General features: G+C 37.3%; 1 protein-coding gene across 1 annotated transcript in view; it reads right to left on the bottom strand.

Annotated features, from left to right (window-relative positions):
* The window catches only part of WDHD1 (WD repeat and HMG-box DNA binding protein 1), a 69311-nt gene that overhangs the window by 26454 nt on the left and 25757 nt on the right, over positions 1-17100 (bottom strand). Inside the window, exons 10-15 of the mRNA XM_056133863.1 lie at positions 16797-17004; positions 11205-11392; positions 8843-9027; positions 6416-6657; positions 3870-4007; positions 616-772 (exon numbers count right to left, since the gene is read on the bottom strand). Of these exons, the coding sequence (XP_055989838.1) occupies positions 616-772; positions 3870-4007; positions 6416-6657; positions 8843-9027; positions 11205-11392; positions 16797-17004 (1118 nt within the window). The remainder of the gene's footprint in view (positions 1-615; positions 773-3869; positions 4008-6415; positions 6658-8842; positions 9028-11204; positions 11393-16796; positions 17005-17100) is intronic.

Below are 17100 nucleotides of genomic sequence, written 5' to 3'. Positions count from 1 at the left end.
ATGAAATAGAAATTTATATCTACACAGTTAATAAGCATCTATTGGCCCTCTCCCTTATAATACTTAGGTTAAAGATCTCAAATACACACACACACACACACACACACACGTAAATGAACATGTTCAAATATATACATATTCAATTCTAAATCAGAGTTCAAAATAAAAGGTGGTAATAAAAAATAAAATGCCATATTAAACCAGAAATTACCTAATGACTGAAGCAATGTTATAGTCATATTACTAAACTTAATTTCTGTTTTGTTCAGTAAGTTGTAACTTACTGGTTGAAAATTTCAGAGTAATACAAATTCCTAAATCAGTAAACACAAAATGAACCAAAACAAACAACCCTCCTCCGTCCCCCAGGAAAAAAGAAAAATATGAAGGGAAGACAAGTAATAATCTTTAAAAACTATTTTTCCCCAACTTTTTCTCGGCAGTGCAAATGGGTAACTCCTGACTCTACACTTAGGAATTACTCTTGGCAGCTCAGAGGACCATATGGAATGCCAAAGATCAAACCCATATCAGCTGTGTGCAAGGCAAAACACCCTACCTGCTGTACTGGCCACTTTAAAAGCTTTTATACAGTAGATATGAAGAACTTCTCACCTTAACTGCTGGGGATTTTCATGAATGCCAACCACCCAATAGTGATCAGATTTTCCTTTGCAGTGCTCTCTTGTGTTACATACAGGTGTCCATGTGTTACCAAGCCCTCTGTTAAGCATTCGAACAATGCCTTCTGAATCCACATAGCAGGGGGTACCTATAGACCAACAAAAAACATCACTTGGAAACATAGCTACATATAGGTTAGGGAAGTTCCATTTCCAAAGCACATATTGATGGAGCTGGAGACATGTCTCCAGTGGGAGAGTATAAGTCGTGCATGTACAAGACGCTACGAGGACGGGGCTGGAGTGATAGCACAGCGGGTAGGGCGTTTGCTTTGCACACGGCCAACCCGGGTTCGATTCCCAGCATCCCATATGGTCCCCTGAGCACTGCCAGGAGTAATTCCTGAGTGCAGAACCAGGAGTAACCCCTGAGCATCGCCGGGTGTGACCCAAAAAGCAAAAAAAAAAAAAGACACTACGAGGACTAGGGATCCTGAGCACTGCCAACTGCTCTGCAATGCCCACTCCCACCCCAATATTACATGACAATAACTCAACTTCCAATTCAAAAAAATAAAAGGTAAATACTCCAGAATTATTTTCTAAAAAATGCATTAATCACATAAAGGAAAAAAACTGCATGTTGTTATGACTAAAGCTTACCCAAATAAAGGTGGGGGCGGGGGTGGAAGGGGGGGGAAAGAGAGGTGGAAGCGCGTTTCTATGAAAACTATGCCACCTGCTGGAATATAATGGTAATATTTAAACCTAATTTCAATTCAAACAAAACCAAACCAAACCCCCCTACTACTAACTACTAGAATCTGAAGCCTCCCAGTTTAGAGAATTTGGAAATACTGACCAGAACCTATGGCAAAATATAGATACAGAAAACTGTTTTATTCTTTTTCCTCCCTCTCCTTCTTGGTCTTGTTCTTATCTTGGTCCCTACCCTTAACTCCTAAGTATTTTTTTTTAATTTGGGCGGGGGTGGGAGGAAAGATTATTCCCAGCTTGGTGCTAGGTAACTGCTTCTAGTGATGTTCGAGGGACCACGAAATGCTGCCTCCAATATACAAAGCATGCACTCCACTCTTGATGCTATCAACCTAGCCCTTATAAGAATTTTAACTTGGGAAATTAGTATCCCTATTTACTACTCTGAGATAGGAACCTACTCCGTTCCTATCTCAGAAAGCACATGGTAAATTCCACTTCTCTGTGACTAAACACATCCCTCCACAAACAGGAGTTTCCTCAGAGTCTTGGTCCATCTTGTAACTGCGGAAAAAATAAAGCTATCCAAATGAGAATTATTAAAGCTCACATCATTAAAACATAAAAAGTTAGCAATATTCCAAAAGAAAACACATTAAAAAATGACTGATTTTAAAAACCAAAATGCAGTTTCTCCAATATAACTGAAGAGAACAAATCTCCTTTAATAGCAATTTTTAAAGTTAGGAGAACCCTCTGAAAATTGCCAGGTATGACCCAACAACCAAACCAAAACAAAAAATTATAGAACTCCTTCATGTCCACCAAGTCAACTGCCACACAACTAAAGGAGTCTACAAACAATACTTCCTAACAAAAGTAGTTGAGTGACAAATGTAATTTTTTGGTTTTGTTTTTTGGGTCATACCTGGCCTTTATTCAGAATCACGGGGCCTTATGAAGTGCCAGGGTGCGAACCTGGATCAGCCGTGTACAAGCCTTATCTGCTACACTGTATCTCTCCAGTCCCCACAAATGTAATTTTTAATTTCCTAGCTTCACATGAAAAAAGGGAAAAACTTTTAGAATATATTTGATTAAGTCTGTATCTAAAATATTTTAACATAATCAAAGTTTAAAAACTGATTTTTTGAAAAATCAAAGTCTTCAAAATTGAGTATTTTATTCTTACAGCACATCTCAGTTCAAATTAGTAACATTTTAACCATTCAGTAGTTACATGTGGCTGGCTGGTAATTATGTTTTGCAGGAATTAGGAGCTGCCAGGGATTTAAGCCCCTAGCCTCACACTTGTAATCCATGTGCTCTACTGCTAACCCACTTTCCCAGCTCTTAACATTTATAGCAGTGAGAAGCGGTGCAGCAACAGAAAATTCCTAACGTTTTTGTGTAGAATCTGTTTGAAAAAGCCACAAGTTTACCAATAACTTATACCTCCATACTATCCAAAAAACCTTCAGATAAATGTATTATCCCTTTGAAATTCTCTACTCCAAATTCTCATCAAGAGATATTATACAAGGAGCTAGAGTGATAGGATAGTATTGTTATATCATAGGTAGAGCATCTGCCTTGCAAACAGCCAACCTGTATTCAATCCCCAGCATCCCATTTGGTCCCCCAAGCACTGCCAGGAGTGATTCCTGAGTATAGAGCCAGGAGAAAACCCCTGAGCATCGTTGGGTATGACCCAAAAACAAACAAGAAAAAAGATCTTATACATGAAATACTGGCTACCATGCCCTTGTTTCCATTTCCAGCAATGAATTAAAAGAAAAAAATTTAAACATAAAATACAGGTAGTAGTTCCTTAAAGACATTAAGGGACCAGGATATAATATAGTAGTTAGGACCTGGAACAACACTGGAACAGGCACTGCTGGGAGCAGACTTAGAAGCCCCTGAGCCCTGTGAGGTGTGACCTTAGAGGCTTGCAGCACCCCCAGGGCAGCCCAGGTCAACTGCAGCACCAGAGTGCCTGAGCAGCACTTCATCCTCAAGTTGGCTCTAAGTGGCTGGTAGATGGGATAGTACAGCAGGTAGGGTATTCACTTTGCATGTCGCCAACCCAGGTCACTCCATATGCTCTCCTAAGCAGGAGTGATCCCTGAGCACAGAGCCAGGAGTAAGCTCCTAATACTGCTGAGAGTAGCCCAAAATCTAACCAGAAAAAAAACAAAAAAGATCTGGTGGAGACACCAAGGTTCCTGCCTGGTATACAGATGGTCTTGAGTTCTATACCCAGTGTTGCATGGCATACTAAACACTCCAGGGATAGCCCTGACGGCCCCCTCAAATAAAGTAATTACAAATAAAACAATTTTCTTCTAGTCGAACCAACAGTACAGCAGATGGGGACCCTACCTTGCACGTGGCTAACCCAGGTTCAATCCTCAGCATCCCATTTGGTCCCCCAAGCTTGCCAGGAGTAATTCCTGAGTCCTAAGTATAGCAGGGTGTGACCCCTAAAACAAATGTCTTTAATATAAACAAATGAATTTATCTTACCTTCAGCTGAAAATCCAAGCCAAACAAGGTAGGATTTTCTTGTAAGAGGGAGAGGCTCACCATGCAAAATTTGCTTTTTCTTTTTCCCCAGCTCTAGCAGTTGAACTCCAAGGCACTGATCTCCATCAAATCCTGTACCTAGGAAGAAAATATGAAAGAGGTATCAAAGGCTTTACAGATATGACACAAATTTTCTATAAACTGAACTGATTTTGTGATAAATTCTTACATTAACTCGTACATATGGTTCACACCTAATCAAGGCAGTATCCACGTATTAGATGCAGAAGACTGCATTATAGGGACTGTTTGCACAAAATGGTTATAAGCAGAATGCATTCACTGATAAAATATTTATGGAATGCTTACTATGTGCCAGTCACTAGGGCCACAATGGTAAACCAGATAATGTCACTGTTCTCAGAAAATTCATACTTAAGTAAAATAAAAATAAAAACAAGAACAAAAAAGCTATTATCAAAGACTTCTTAAGAAGCCAATATGGCAAGAATGCCAAACAAGATGAAATGAGGCAAAGGTCCAGAGGAAGTGTACAGGGGTTAAAACTCTTGCCTTGCTTGGTGAAAACTTGTTCAACCTCCAACACCACGTACGGTTCCCTGAGCACCACCAAGAGTGATCCCTGAGCACAGACCCAAGAGTAAAACCCTCCCCACTTTCCCCACAAAAGATCATCCAAGGGCTGGAGAGTTCAAAGGGTTGAGCGCCTGTGTTATATGCAAAAGACCAGAGTCTGAAGCCTGGGTTCAATCCTGATGTTGTGAGCACTGCTGCTGCGGTCCCCAAATAAAACAAATAAAAATCATCCAAATAGCTATGTGAGAACAAATTGTAGAAAACAGAAGAATTGAAATCAAAAGACATGTTAAGAAGTTATTAAATGGTAAGCCAGAGGATAGACTGAACTATAATTTTAAGTGAGATAAAAAGACAGATTTGATGTACATTGTTCCACAGAACTGACATAATAATCTGACTTTACTGATGGAGGAGAGAGTGCAAGAGGATAATACTTGCGTTTTAGGCCTGAGTAACTGTACTGATAATATGCCATTAACTGAGATGGGGAAAATAAGGAAATTTAGAGGGAAAGAGAAAAAGATCATGTGGTCAACTGTGTATCTATGCTTAGAGATACAAAAAGAGAATTTGGCAGGTGATATTAATTTCCAAGTCATGAACACAAAGATGTACTTAAAGCTATAAGCCTTTAAATTTCTGAGAATAGTTTCTGTATTTTTTGACCTGTAAGTCACGAAATTAACTTATAATAGTAACCAATATTAAAAAATATTTAAAAAGTAATTATTAGCTACGCACTTTTTAGTTTTTTTTTTTTAATATAGAAATTTTACTTCTCATTTTTCTGGATGCTCAGAGTACACAATGAAGATTTTTTTTTTTTTTTTTTTTTGCTTTTTGGGTCATACCTGGTGTTGCACAGGGGTAACTCCTGGCTCATGCACTCAGGAATCCCAACTGGCAGTGCTCAGGGGACCATATGGAATGCTGGGAATCAAACCCAGCATTTGCAAAGCAAACGTCTTACCCGCTGTGCTATTGCTCCAGTTCCCAGCTATGCACTTTTTTTTTCTAAATTTTTATTAGTGAAACACCATGAGGTACAGTTGTAGACTTACAAATTTTTGTGCTTGGATTTTGATTATACAATGATCAAATACCCATCCCTCCACCAGTGCCCACCTTCCACCACCATGGATCCCAGTATCCCTCCCACCCCCATCCCCCCCAGCCCCCCACCTCTGTGGCAGGGCATTCCCTTTTGTTCTCTCTCTCCTTTTGGGTGTTCTGGTCTGCAAAAGAGGCATTGAGTGGCAATCATGTTCAGTCCATAGTCTACTTTCAACATGTACCTCCCATCCTGGAAGGATCCTCCAAACACCCTTTATTTGGTGCTCTTTTCTCTATCTAAGCTGCCCTTTCCCCTAGCATGCCCGGCTGGCCTCTAAGCCATGGAGTAATCCTCCTGGTACTGATCTCGGCTATTCTTGGGTATTAATCTCCTATTTTGTTACTTTATGTCCCCCAGATGAATGCAATCTTTTTATGTCTATCCCTCTCTTTCTGACTCATTTCACTTCAGCTACGCACTTTTTAAAGAATTACATTTACATATATGTTCAGAACGGCAATACAGAATATATTGTAGTCAAAAGACTGAAAGTCCCTGATCCAGAGAGAGTATTAGAGAATACAAGCTATGATAAACCACTGGAGCCCTGCAATTAGGAGATCAGAGTACGAGCAGGGACATGCAAAAGAGTGAATAATCATTAGGAAGAGTGAATAATCATCAGGGGTTCAAAGTACCACCAAGTGTGGTCCTAAACCACCACCCCCTCCAAAAAAAAAAAAAACAAATCAGAAAAACTGTTATAATACACAAAAGAAATGGTCTTAATTACCCAAACTCCAAATTTTTTCCTGTAATACAGTCCTTCTATAAATAAAAGATCAAATATTTCAGAGCATGATAAAGTTAGGAAAGTACTGAAAATTATCACCTCTGTGATAAACAATGAGAAGCTGTTCTCCATGCCCTGCCATTGACACCACAGACCCGGGAAGACTGAAGATCTCTTTCTGAACACCTCCAATAGTAAACAACCGAAGGAGCAAGGCATTCGTTGCAGCAGCAGCCCAACCCTGGCCAAGGCATATGGCTTCTATATCTTCATTCTGAGGCATATCTACTATCCACTCCTTGCTTGAATCCCAAGAACTAAAGTGTAGGCAGTGAAGCTTGCTAAAAAATAAAAACAAGACAGAGAAAAAAAATGAACTTTAAACAATAATTCTATAGAATACCCAAGTAATAAAACAAATAGTTTGTTCTTCTATTATACAAAAATAATACAAGAAACTTACAGTAATTCTGAACTTTACTTACACTATAATAAGATCACCAATAGCCATGTCATAGAAGAATATTTAAAGATACAAGAAAGTACTCACAGCATAGTTAATGAAAAAATATGCTAAAATCTAAAGTATGTTTCTTGGTTGTAAATATAAACAAAAATCACAACCAAAAATTTTTTTTACAGGTAGGAAGCATCAAATGTTAGGCAATGGTATTCTCAGTGGAAAAAGAAAAAAAAAAAAACAGGCTGGTGTGATAGCACAGTGAGTAGGGCATCTGCCTTGCATGTGGACAAACCATTTGGGTCGCCAGCATCATAGATAATCCTCCAAGCACCTCCAAGACTGATCCCTGAGTGCAAAGCCAAGTCATGAGCACCACTGGGTGTGCCCCCCCTCAAAAAATTTTTTCAATGGGAAAAACAAAGAAAAGAGGGGAAAAAAACACAAAATTCAGCCAAAAAAGATTATAAACTGCTAGCAATTTAATTTTTCAATTCATTTCTTTGCATAAATACAATTGTTATTATTAAACTTAAGAAAACAGATGCCAGAGAGCTAAAGTGCTAGTACAGCAGGCAGGGTACTTGCCTTGCATGAAGCCAACTTGTGTTTGTACCCTATATGGTCTTACAGTACTTCCCAGGAGTGATTCCTGAGCACAGAGCCAAGAGTAAGTCCTGAGCACTGCCAGGTGTGACCCAAGATATTTTTTGAAAAGGAAAGAAAACAGATGCCACAGTCTTTGGAACCAGAGGTAGTCCTGATTTTCTGAACAGTAAGTTCAAACTCAATTTTTTAAATAAAAAGTAACAATCAGTGATTAAGGAATGCTGTACCTAGGAAAACAGAGATCTGGAATACAAATTAAACATTGAAATGAATGTTCTAATTATAAAAATATTCTAAATTAAAGTTACTGAGTCAACAATGAAACTGAATTATTTCAATAATTAAGTATTTAACATTATAATACATAAGTTAGAAAATTGATAATAAAGTTAATATAACCCAGTTTATATGGGTTAAAAACTTATAAATGTTAAAGTGTTCTTCAGACTTTAACAAATACTCAATCACCAAAGGATCCTGTTTAAAAAGAATTGGCCATTAAACTCATCAAACTATATAACAAAAACAGTGTGTTTATTTAATCGTACCTCAATAAACTTTTAAGAGTAGGACTCTTATTTTTCTTTCTTTTTTGGTCACACCTGGCAATGCACAGGGGTTACTCCTGGCTCTGCACTCAGGAATTACTCCTGCTAGTGATCAGGGGACCATATGGGATGCTGGGAATCAAACCCAGGTTGACCATGTACAAGGCAAATGTCCTACCTACTGTATGATTGCTCCAGCCCCAAGAGAGGGACTTTTACAAAACAAACAAACAAAAAAAACCCCTAGAAGTATACATACCAAGGTGTTAACAGTTGTATCTAGCAGTAGATTTCTTCTGGAGGAACTTTCATTTTCTGAAGAATTCTGTACTTTTTTTGGAGGATGGAGAGATTGTATGGCAGGCAGGAAACTTGCCTTGCATGAAGCAGACCCAAATTCCTGGGAGCCATATGGTTTCCTGAGCCTCCTGGGAGTGATCCCTTAAGCACAGAGCCAGGAGTAAGCCCTGAGCACCACTTTGTGTGAACCAAAACCCCTTTCACCCTAAAAAATTCTGTACTTTTTTATACCTTCCCATTTTTAAAAAACAGTTCTGAAATCAAACCAAGGATTCACACATGCAAGGAAAGTGCACTACTGTGAACTACATCCCAGACCAAGTAACTTTTAAATCAATCTTTTACTGTAATGCTAAAAAATATTATTAATCTTATTTTTCTTTATTATAAATGATATCATTTGACAAATATAAGGGTTAATAAGAAGGTAATGAGGGAACAATTAAGAAAAATCAAAGTGTGTTTTGAGGTCTAATGGGTGAATTTGTATTAAACTCTGAAATTTTGTATTATAAAGTAAAAAAATATTTTATTAATGTTTCATATATATTTTCAACAATTCTAATACACAAATATTTGAAATTACTAATTCCTAATATTTGAAATTACCTTGCTTGTTCATCAGTACTTTCACAGGCAAACAAAATAGCTTCATGAGAAAGATCTGCTACTGTATAATTCATAGTGTTTGATAAGTGTGTTGAATGGTGTACGGAAGTATCATGGAACTCCACATCTATTGCATTGTCTTGTTCATCATTATAGCAGCGAATTATTCCAATAGAGTTCCATACCTACAAACATGTAAGAATAAGTATCAGTCTGAGCAAAGAAGTGAATCTCTGAGAATCAGTAGGCTAGATAAAGTAGAAAAAATTAACTAGTTCAATCTGTATCAAAGTTTAAGTTAAAGAAGTCATTCAGCTACCCTATCTCTAAATAGTTTCTGGTAATAGTAACTTCAGCTACCACTACTATTTATTCTTTTTTCATAAGAAAATACATACTTGTTAGTAAATGGAGTATTTTATTTAATAATTTTAATTAGTCTTTAAAACTGACCTTTGAACAACCAAATAATTGAGATCCTCAAGAAACATTTAAGGCGGTCAAAGCAATAGTACAGTGTAGAGTGCTTTTCATGTGGCGGGTAGGGCGTTCGCCTTACCAGCGGCCAACATGGCCGACCCAAGTTCGATTCCTCCGCCCCTCTCGGAGAGCCCGGCAAGCTACCGAGAGTATTCGATATGCCAGACACAATAACAACAAAGTCTCCAATGGAGACGTTACTGGGCCCGCTCGAGCAAATCGACAATCAACGGGAGGGCCTTCATGTGGCTAACCTAGGTTAAATGGCTGGCACCTCAGATGGTCCCACAAGTCTCATCAAGAGTGATCCTTGAGTACAGAGACAAAAGTAAGCCCTGAGCACAGTCCCTCCAAAAAGAAACATTTAAAAAATATATTTACCTGCAAATGTATGTAATACTATTTGTTATAATGAACTAAACTGTTATAGTAATACATACATTATAAGGCAACACAAATAATACCATTTTAGAAAATTTATCTTCTGTTGACATAAACAATAAGCCTGTTTTCCTTCTTCTATCACAAATATAAGAGCACTGTAGCACTGTTCTCCCGTTGTTCACTGATTTGCTCAAGCGGGCCCAGTTACGTCTCCATCATGAAACTTCTTGTTACTGTGTTTGGCATATCCAATACGTCACAGGTAGCTTGCCAGGCTTTGCAGTGCGAGCGAGATACTCTCAGTAGCTTGCCGGGCTCTCTGAGAGGGGCAGAGGAATCAAACCCGGCTTGGTCGGGCTGGCTGCGCGCAAGGCAAAAGCCCTATTGCTGGCTATCGTTCCAGCCCAAATATAAGAGCTGACAATAAAAATTTGTTGACTGCAAAGTTTTATTAAAATGTGTTAACCAACAGCAATATTTTATTTATATAAAAATCATTTCAAAAAAAATCATTTCTAGTATTTATGGACAAATTTATGCAATACCTATACTTTCCAAAAAGTTAAAAACTCTCAGTGGAAGTAAAACAACAAACAGATATTAAAACTGTTTTCACTCTCACACTTAAGACAGTAAGTTAGTGTTTCAGCAATTCAGCAAAAACGTATTAATTTATGCCATATTTTATTTTTAGTGCTTCAGTATAGAAAACAAAGATCTTGGGATCAGGGATATAGCTTAGCGGCAGAACATATGCTTGGCATGTAAAGGTCCTAGGCTTGATCCCCGGTGCATGTGCACACACAGACACACATACACACACAAAAAAAAAACTAAAAAAAGCCCACAATAAAAATATGAAAAAAATTACTTCTATCTTGTGGAACTTACATTCAAGTGGGATCAAACAGGGAATGGTTTTTTTCAAAGATTTATAATATGAGTTGTCTTTTAAAAATACGGGGGCTGGAGCCATAGTATAATGGGTAGGGTGTTTGCCTTGCATGTAACTGACACAGGTTCAATTCCCAGCATCCCATATAGTCCCCCAAGTACCACCAAGAGTAATTACTGAGTACAGAGCCAGGAGTAAGCCCTAAACATTGCCTAATATAACCCTAAAACAAACAACAATAAAAAAACAAACAAACAACAATTTAAAAAAACTCTAACAAAACATCTCTTACTAGTGTTCTGGAATCAGTGTAAATCACTTAGATAAAACTAATAAAGAAAATGAGCTTTGGAAACATAAGGAGGTATTAAAAACCAACAGTCATTTGCTCATTATGCCATTTTACAAAGCAGAACTTTAATTTTTATTAACAAGGCTGAAATAAGATTAAAAGTGAGTTAATAGAAATGATCTTCACAAAATTTAAATCAACCAAAGTGCTCCAGGTTAATGAAGGTTTTAAAAAATATTTCTTACCAAGCAAAATTAACTCTAAAAAGATGCTTAAATGTGAGACAAAAACATTCAAAAGTTCAAGCTTACCATGAACCTGTGAGTGAGATGCAAGGGTGTAGAACCTGACTGAAATGGTTTTTGCCGAGGAGTTGGGATAGGCCCATCATAAGATGGCCTTTGGGATATTACAAGTGGTGGACTGCGAATGGTAGCTGCCTGATCATCTTCTTCCTCCCCTCTGAGAAGTTTTGAACCTGTTTTTAGCATTGTAAGATCTAGAATATAAAAGATAATTAGAGACTCAAAACACCAGTGACCTAAAGAAAAAGGTAAACTATTACAAAAATCAAATCAACTTTTCTATTCATATGACATTTGTCCTTTCACTGGGTAAACATTTGTAGTGATGGCACAAATCCATCTGTATTAGCATGTTACCCATTACTCAGTAAATAAAAGTATTTTTAAGGCCAAGGAGATCTGCACACAGGAGGCCCAGGCTTGACCCCCAGTACCACAAGATCCCCAGAGCACAAGCTGGAATGATTCCTGAGTAATTTTTTAAAGAAAAAAAAATTATTTTTTATTAATTTAAAACTTTCATATATTATATTTTTGTTCTAAAATAATAAAGGTGCTTATCTCAAAAAAATAAACAAACCCTAATTGTGCAACTGAATTGTAAGATGAACCAGATATATGGCAAAAATTTTCTTAAAAATGCAAGTGGGGCTGTCATTTAAGAAAAATAACTGACAGAATGTGTTTAAGCAGTAACCCTTCCTTCTATGTACAGAAAAGTTAGTCACTCACTATAACAGAGATGGAAACAATATAACATGTGTTTGGGGCAGGGGAGGGGAGGTCAGTTATATAATCTGGAACCTCAAATATGCAAGGCAAGTATTCTACCACTAACTACATATATGACCTCTGAGATAGAAACATTTTTATTCACAGTTGTTTACTTCTAATTACTTTATCTTCACTGCGGATGTTAAGGCTCAAAAAAAAAAAAACTAGCTAAGAATTTTCAGAAATAGAATTATAGCCATTTCTGAAATGTCTCCAGATGACTATACTTTCTAGTTTTTTTAAGGAGCAGACCATGGGAGATTTGGTCCATCTTTTGGACACTGTAGCAATCTTTGGAAACATACCTGGCTTTATTATTTCACTAGTCTGAACAAACCGAAACAAAAAGCTACTTACATACAAGAACAATTAAGTAGAAAACAAAGGAAAAAGATGCTCCTTTGGGAAGATTTCATAACAACTGCAAAAATGTGAATGATCTAAGCCAGTCAATTTCATTTACAACACTGTTTCAAATGAAATCACCAAATGATAAGACTATAGCTGTGTAAACTGCAAAACTCTGGAAAAAAATTATACTTTCTAGTTAAACTAAACTATAATAGAAAAAAATGTTTTACTAATGATAAAATTTGATGAGACTGGTTATGCTACCGATATTAAGAAAACAAATTTTTGTTAGGCAAGAAAAAGATATTAAGGGCATTCAGGTAGGAAAGGAAGAAATCAAGCTCTCACTATTCACAGATGATATACTATACTTAGAGAACCCTAAAACCTCTACAAGAAACTCCTAGAAACAATAGAATTGTATAGTAAAGTTGCAAGCTAAAAAAATCAATACCCCAAAGTCCATGGCTTTCCTATACGCAAATAGTGAGAAAGAAGAAAGTGACATGAAAAAAACAATCCCATTCACAACTGTGCCCCAGAAAATCAAGTACCTAAGAATCAGCTTAACTAAGGAAGTAAAAGTGGGCTCAGATCTCTGCCTAACACCATGTACAAAAGTAAGATCAAAATGGGTTGAAGACCTAAACATCAGACCGGAATCCATAAGGTACATTGAAGACAAAGTTGGCAAAACCCTCCATGACATTGAAGCTAATGGTATCTTCAAAGATGACATGCCACTGGCCAAGCAAGTGAAATCAGAGATAGACAAATGAGACTATCTTAAACTAAGAAGTTTTTGGACTTCAAAAGAAACAGTGACCAAAATACAAAGACAGTCTACAGAATGGAAAAGGATATTCATCCAATACCTATCAGACAAGGGGTTGATATCAAGGATATACAAAGTACTGGATGAACTTCACAAGAAGAAACCATCCAACCCCATCAAAAAATGGGGCGACGGAATGAACAGAAACTTTCTCAAAGAAATCCGAATGGCAAAAAGGCACATGAGAAAATGCTCTACATCATTAATCATCAGGGAGATGCAGATTAAAAACAACAATGAGATATCATCTCACATCACAGAGACTGCCCACATCCAAAAGAACAAAAGCAAGCGGTGTTGGCGCGGATTTGGCGAGAAAGGGACCCTCCTTCACTGCTGGTGGGAATCCCGACTGGTTCAGCCCTTTTGGAAAACAGTATGGATGATTTTCAAAAAATTAGAAAGTGAGCTTGCATTTGACCCAGCAATACCACTCCTGGGAACATATCCCAGAGAGGCAAAAAAGTATAGTCAAAATGACATCTGCACTTCTTTGTTCATTGCTGAACTGTTCACAGTAGCCAAAATCTGGAAAAAACCTAAGTGCCCAAGAACAGATGACTGGTTAAAGAAACTTTGGTACATCGACACAATGGAGCACTATGCAGCTGTTAGAAAAGATGAAGTCATGAAATTTACATACAAGTGGTACTACATGGAAAGTATCATGCTAACTGAAATGAGTCAGAAAGAGAGAGACAGACATAGAAAGATTGCATTCATCTGGGGAATATAAAGTAACAAAATAGGAGACTAACACCCAAGAATAGCCAGGTAAGTACCAGGAGGTTCACCACATGGCTTGGAGGCCAGCCGCACATGCTAGGGGAAAAGGCAGCTTAAACAGAGAAGGGAGCACCAAGTAAAGGATGTTGGGAGGATCCTCCCAGGATGGGAGATGCATGCTGAAAGTAGACTATAGACCGAACATGATTGCCACTCAATGCCTCTTTTGCAAACCACAGCACCCAAAAGGAGAGAGGGGCTGGAGCAATAGCACAGCGGGTAGGGAGTTTGCCTTGCACGCAGCTGACCTGGGTTCGACTCCCAGCATCCTATATGGTCCCTTGAGCACCGCCAGGATTGATTCCTGAGTGCAAAGCCAGGAGTAACCCCTGAGCATCGCCGGGTGTGACCCAAAAAGCAAAAAAAAAAAAAAAAAAAAAAAAAGGAGAGAGAGAACAAAAGGGAATGCCCTGCCACAGAGGCAGGCTGGGATAGGGGGATGGGAGGTGGGTGGGAGGGGTACTGGGATCAGTTGGTGGTGGAAAATGGGCACTGGTGGAGGGATGGGTACTCGATCATTGTATAACTGAAACCCAAGCACAAAAATGTGTAAGTCTACAACTGTACCTCATGATGTTTCACTAATAAAAATTTTTAAAAATTTTAATAATGTATCAATATTATGAAGATCTGCAATTGAATGAACCATTATTTTTCAAATTACCAATGCATGTTACAAAATCTAACAGAAAACTGCTTTAAAGTTACACCAATGAATTTTAATGAAACAGAGTTGAAAATTAAGTTTTTGTATTCCATATATGCCAAGTTATCTTTAAGAAGTTATCATATGTTTAGTTTTCGAGTATTATTAAAAGTATATTCAAAGAATATTCATCTGGAAAGCTATTAAAATGCTTCTCCCTTTTCAAGCAACATATTGATATAAGGCTGAATTTTCGACATTTCCAGGAGAAATGATATGTGCCAATATGTCAGGTCAGGAGCAGAAGAAAAAATTGCATGTCAGATATTAGATATTTGTGGAAAAGGTTAAATAATGCCACTTTTCCTATTAAATTTGCTTCCATAAAAAATGTTATGTTTAAATTGGAGAGAAAGTATGGGTACGGTGCTTGCCTTGCATGCAGCTGACCCAGTGTTCAGTCCCTAGCATCCCATATGGTCCCCCAATCAAGATCAAGAGTGATTCCTGAGTGCACAGCCATGAGTAACCCCTGAATAAAGTCAGGTGTGCCTCCCTTCATTCCCTCCCCTGCCAAGAGTTATGTTTACATGTAAGTGTTGTTACCCTGAAGTGACTTTTTTAAAAATCTCTGACTTACAACATGGTAAACAGCAATAACTCCATATATAAATACCATTAGGGATCCTTAAATTTTATGTATAAAAAGAGCTTCTGAGAAAAAAGCATTTTGAAGACTAATGTTGTATAAGCTCTATTATTATTTACAGGCAACATGTTTATGACCATATATTGACACTTTAATTGTTAAATATTCAAAGGTGTTATTTTAGCATGTCAGTTCTAACATACACTTTATTTGAAGGCTTATTTTTTTTTGAAGGTTTTTAATGAGAACCTCACCTCTTTCACTATTTAGATTACCTATTACTCCTTGAGATAGCCTTGTGGCTTATACCTATCAAAGAATTTGTGGGGCCAGAGAACAGCTCAATGGGGTAACTCATGCTTTGCAGGCAGGAGGTCCAGGTTCAATCCCTGGCTCCATATGGCTGTCCTAACACCATCAAGAGCAAGCTTGAGCATAAAGAAAATAGTAGCTCCTGAATACCACCAGGTGTCAACAATTTCCCATCCCATCCCTGACCAAAAAAAAAAAAAAAAGACACCAAATTTGTTCATTTCATCTATGTTAAATTTATAGGCACAAAGCCATGAGTAATTCTATTATCTTCTGGGCTGGAGCAATAGTACAGCAGGTAGGGCGTTTGCCTTGCACACAGCCGACCTGGGTTCGATTCCCAGCATCCCATATGGTCCCCCAAGCACCACAAGGAGTAATTCCTGGTTGCAGAGCCAGGAGTAAACCCTGTGCATCACTGGGTGTGACTAAAAAAGCGAAAAAAAAAAAAATGCTATTATCTTCAAAATAGTAACGCTGTTTTACAAAAACATAATATGAAGTATATTTGCAATTAAAATTCCGATTTTCAGAAGTAAAAACGGGTAATTTTAATATGTTGTATTTAAAAATCTAATCATTTCAACAAGTACTAAATATAAAAATTGACTGATATTCTTAACACGATATCTTTAACATTTGGTCGCATTTTATACTTGTATCACATTTTAATTTAAATTAATCACCTTTCAAGTGCTCAACAATCATATGTGGCTAGGTGTCAGTAAACTGGATAGTGTTACAGGCTCGATGTTGATGCCCTCTTATTACTGCTTTTAGTTACTTGTTTCTTCTCTTTTTCACCAGCAGACTAGATATTTACTATATTATTAATCTTTTAAAAGAATTATATTTTGGTTTCAACCAAATTATTGAACAACTTTTTGTTATCGCTAATTACAATTAATTCTAGTCTTTATTATGGCCTTCCTTCTCCTTACTTGGGGGTTTAAATTGTCTGAGCTTGTTAAAGCATAATTTTAAATCACTGGTCTGAAACCTTCTTATTTTTGCAGTGCCAGAGATCAAACCCAGGACTTCACATACAAAAGGCATATATTCTATCACTGAGCCACATGCCCCATCTCTGATACCTTTTTAACATAAGTATCTAAAACTATAAATTTCATACTATATACTGATTTAGCTACATTCTATAAATTCAGTAACTTTAATAGCTTCAGTAAAAATTTAAAAATATTAATCAACAGGGTGGATAATCACAATCAAAAAGCTAATGCATACCCACTGAGTTTTCATCATCTTCTAATACGTGACTTCGCTGTCTAAGACCTCCTGACATCTTCATGAGGTCATCGTCATCCTCATCATTTATAATCCCTTTTGAAAAACTGGGGTTCTTCATTGTATTGTCATTAAGAAAATCACCAGCATTACTTGAATCTTCTCCATCAAAAAGGTCATTGTAATCCTTTTCTACTCTATTAGACACCTTGAACAAATTAATACGAAAATATTAGTTATTTTGGATGATTTCAATGACACAAAATGTGTCACAAAATCATTACATATATATTTGTATATATAT

This window comes from Sorex fumeus, unplaced genomic scaffold (genome assembly GCF_029834395.1).
Source record: "Sorex fumeus unplaced genomic scaffold, SorFum_2.1 ptg000098l, whole genome shotgun sequence".
Classification (NCBI taxonomy): Eukaryota; Metazoa; Chordata; class Mammalia; order Eulipotyphla; family Soricidae; genus Sorex; species Sorex fumeus.
This window is presented reverse-complemented; position numbering and strand designations above follow the sequence as displayed.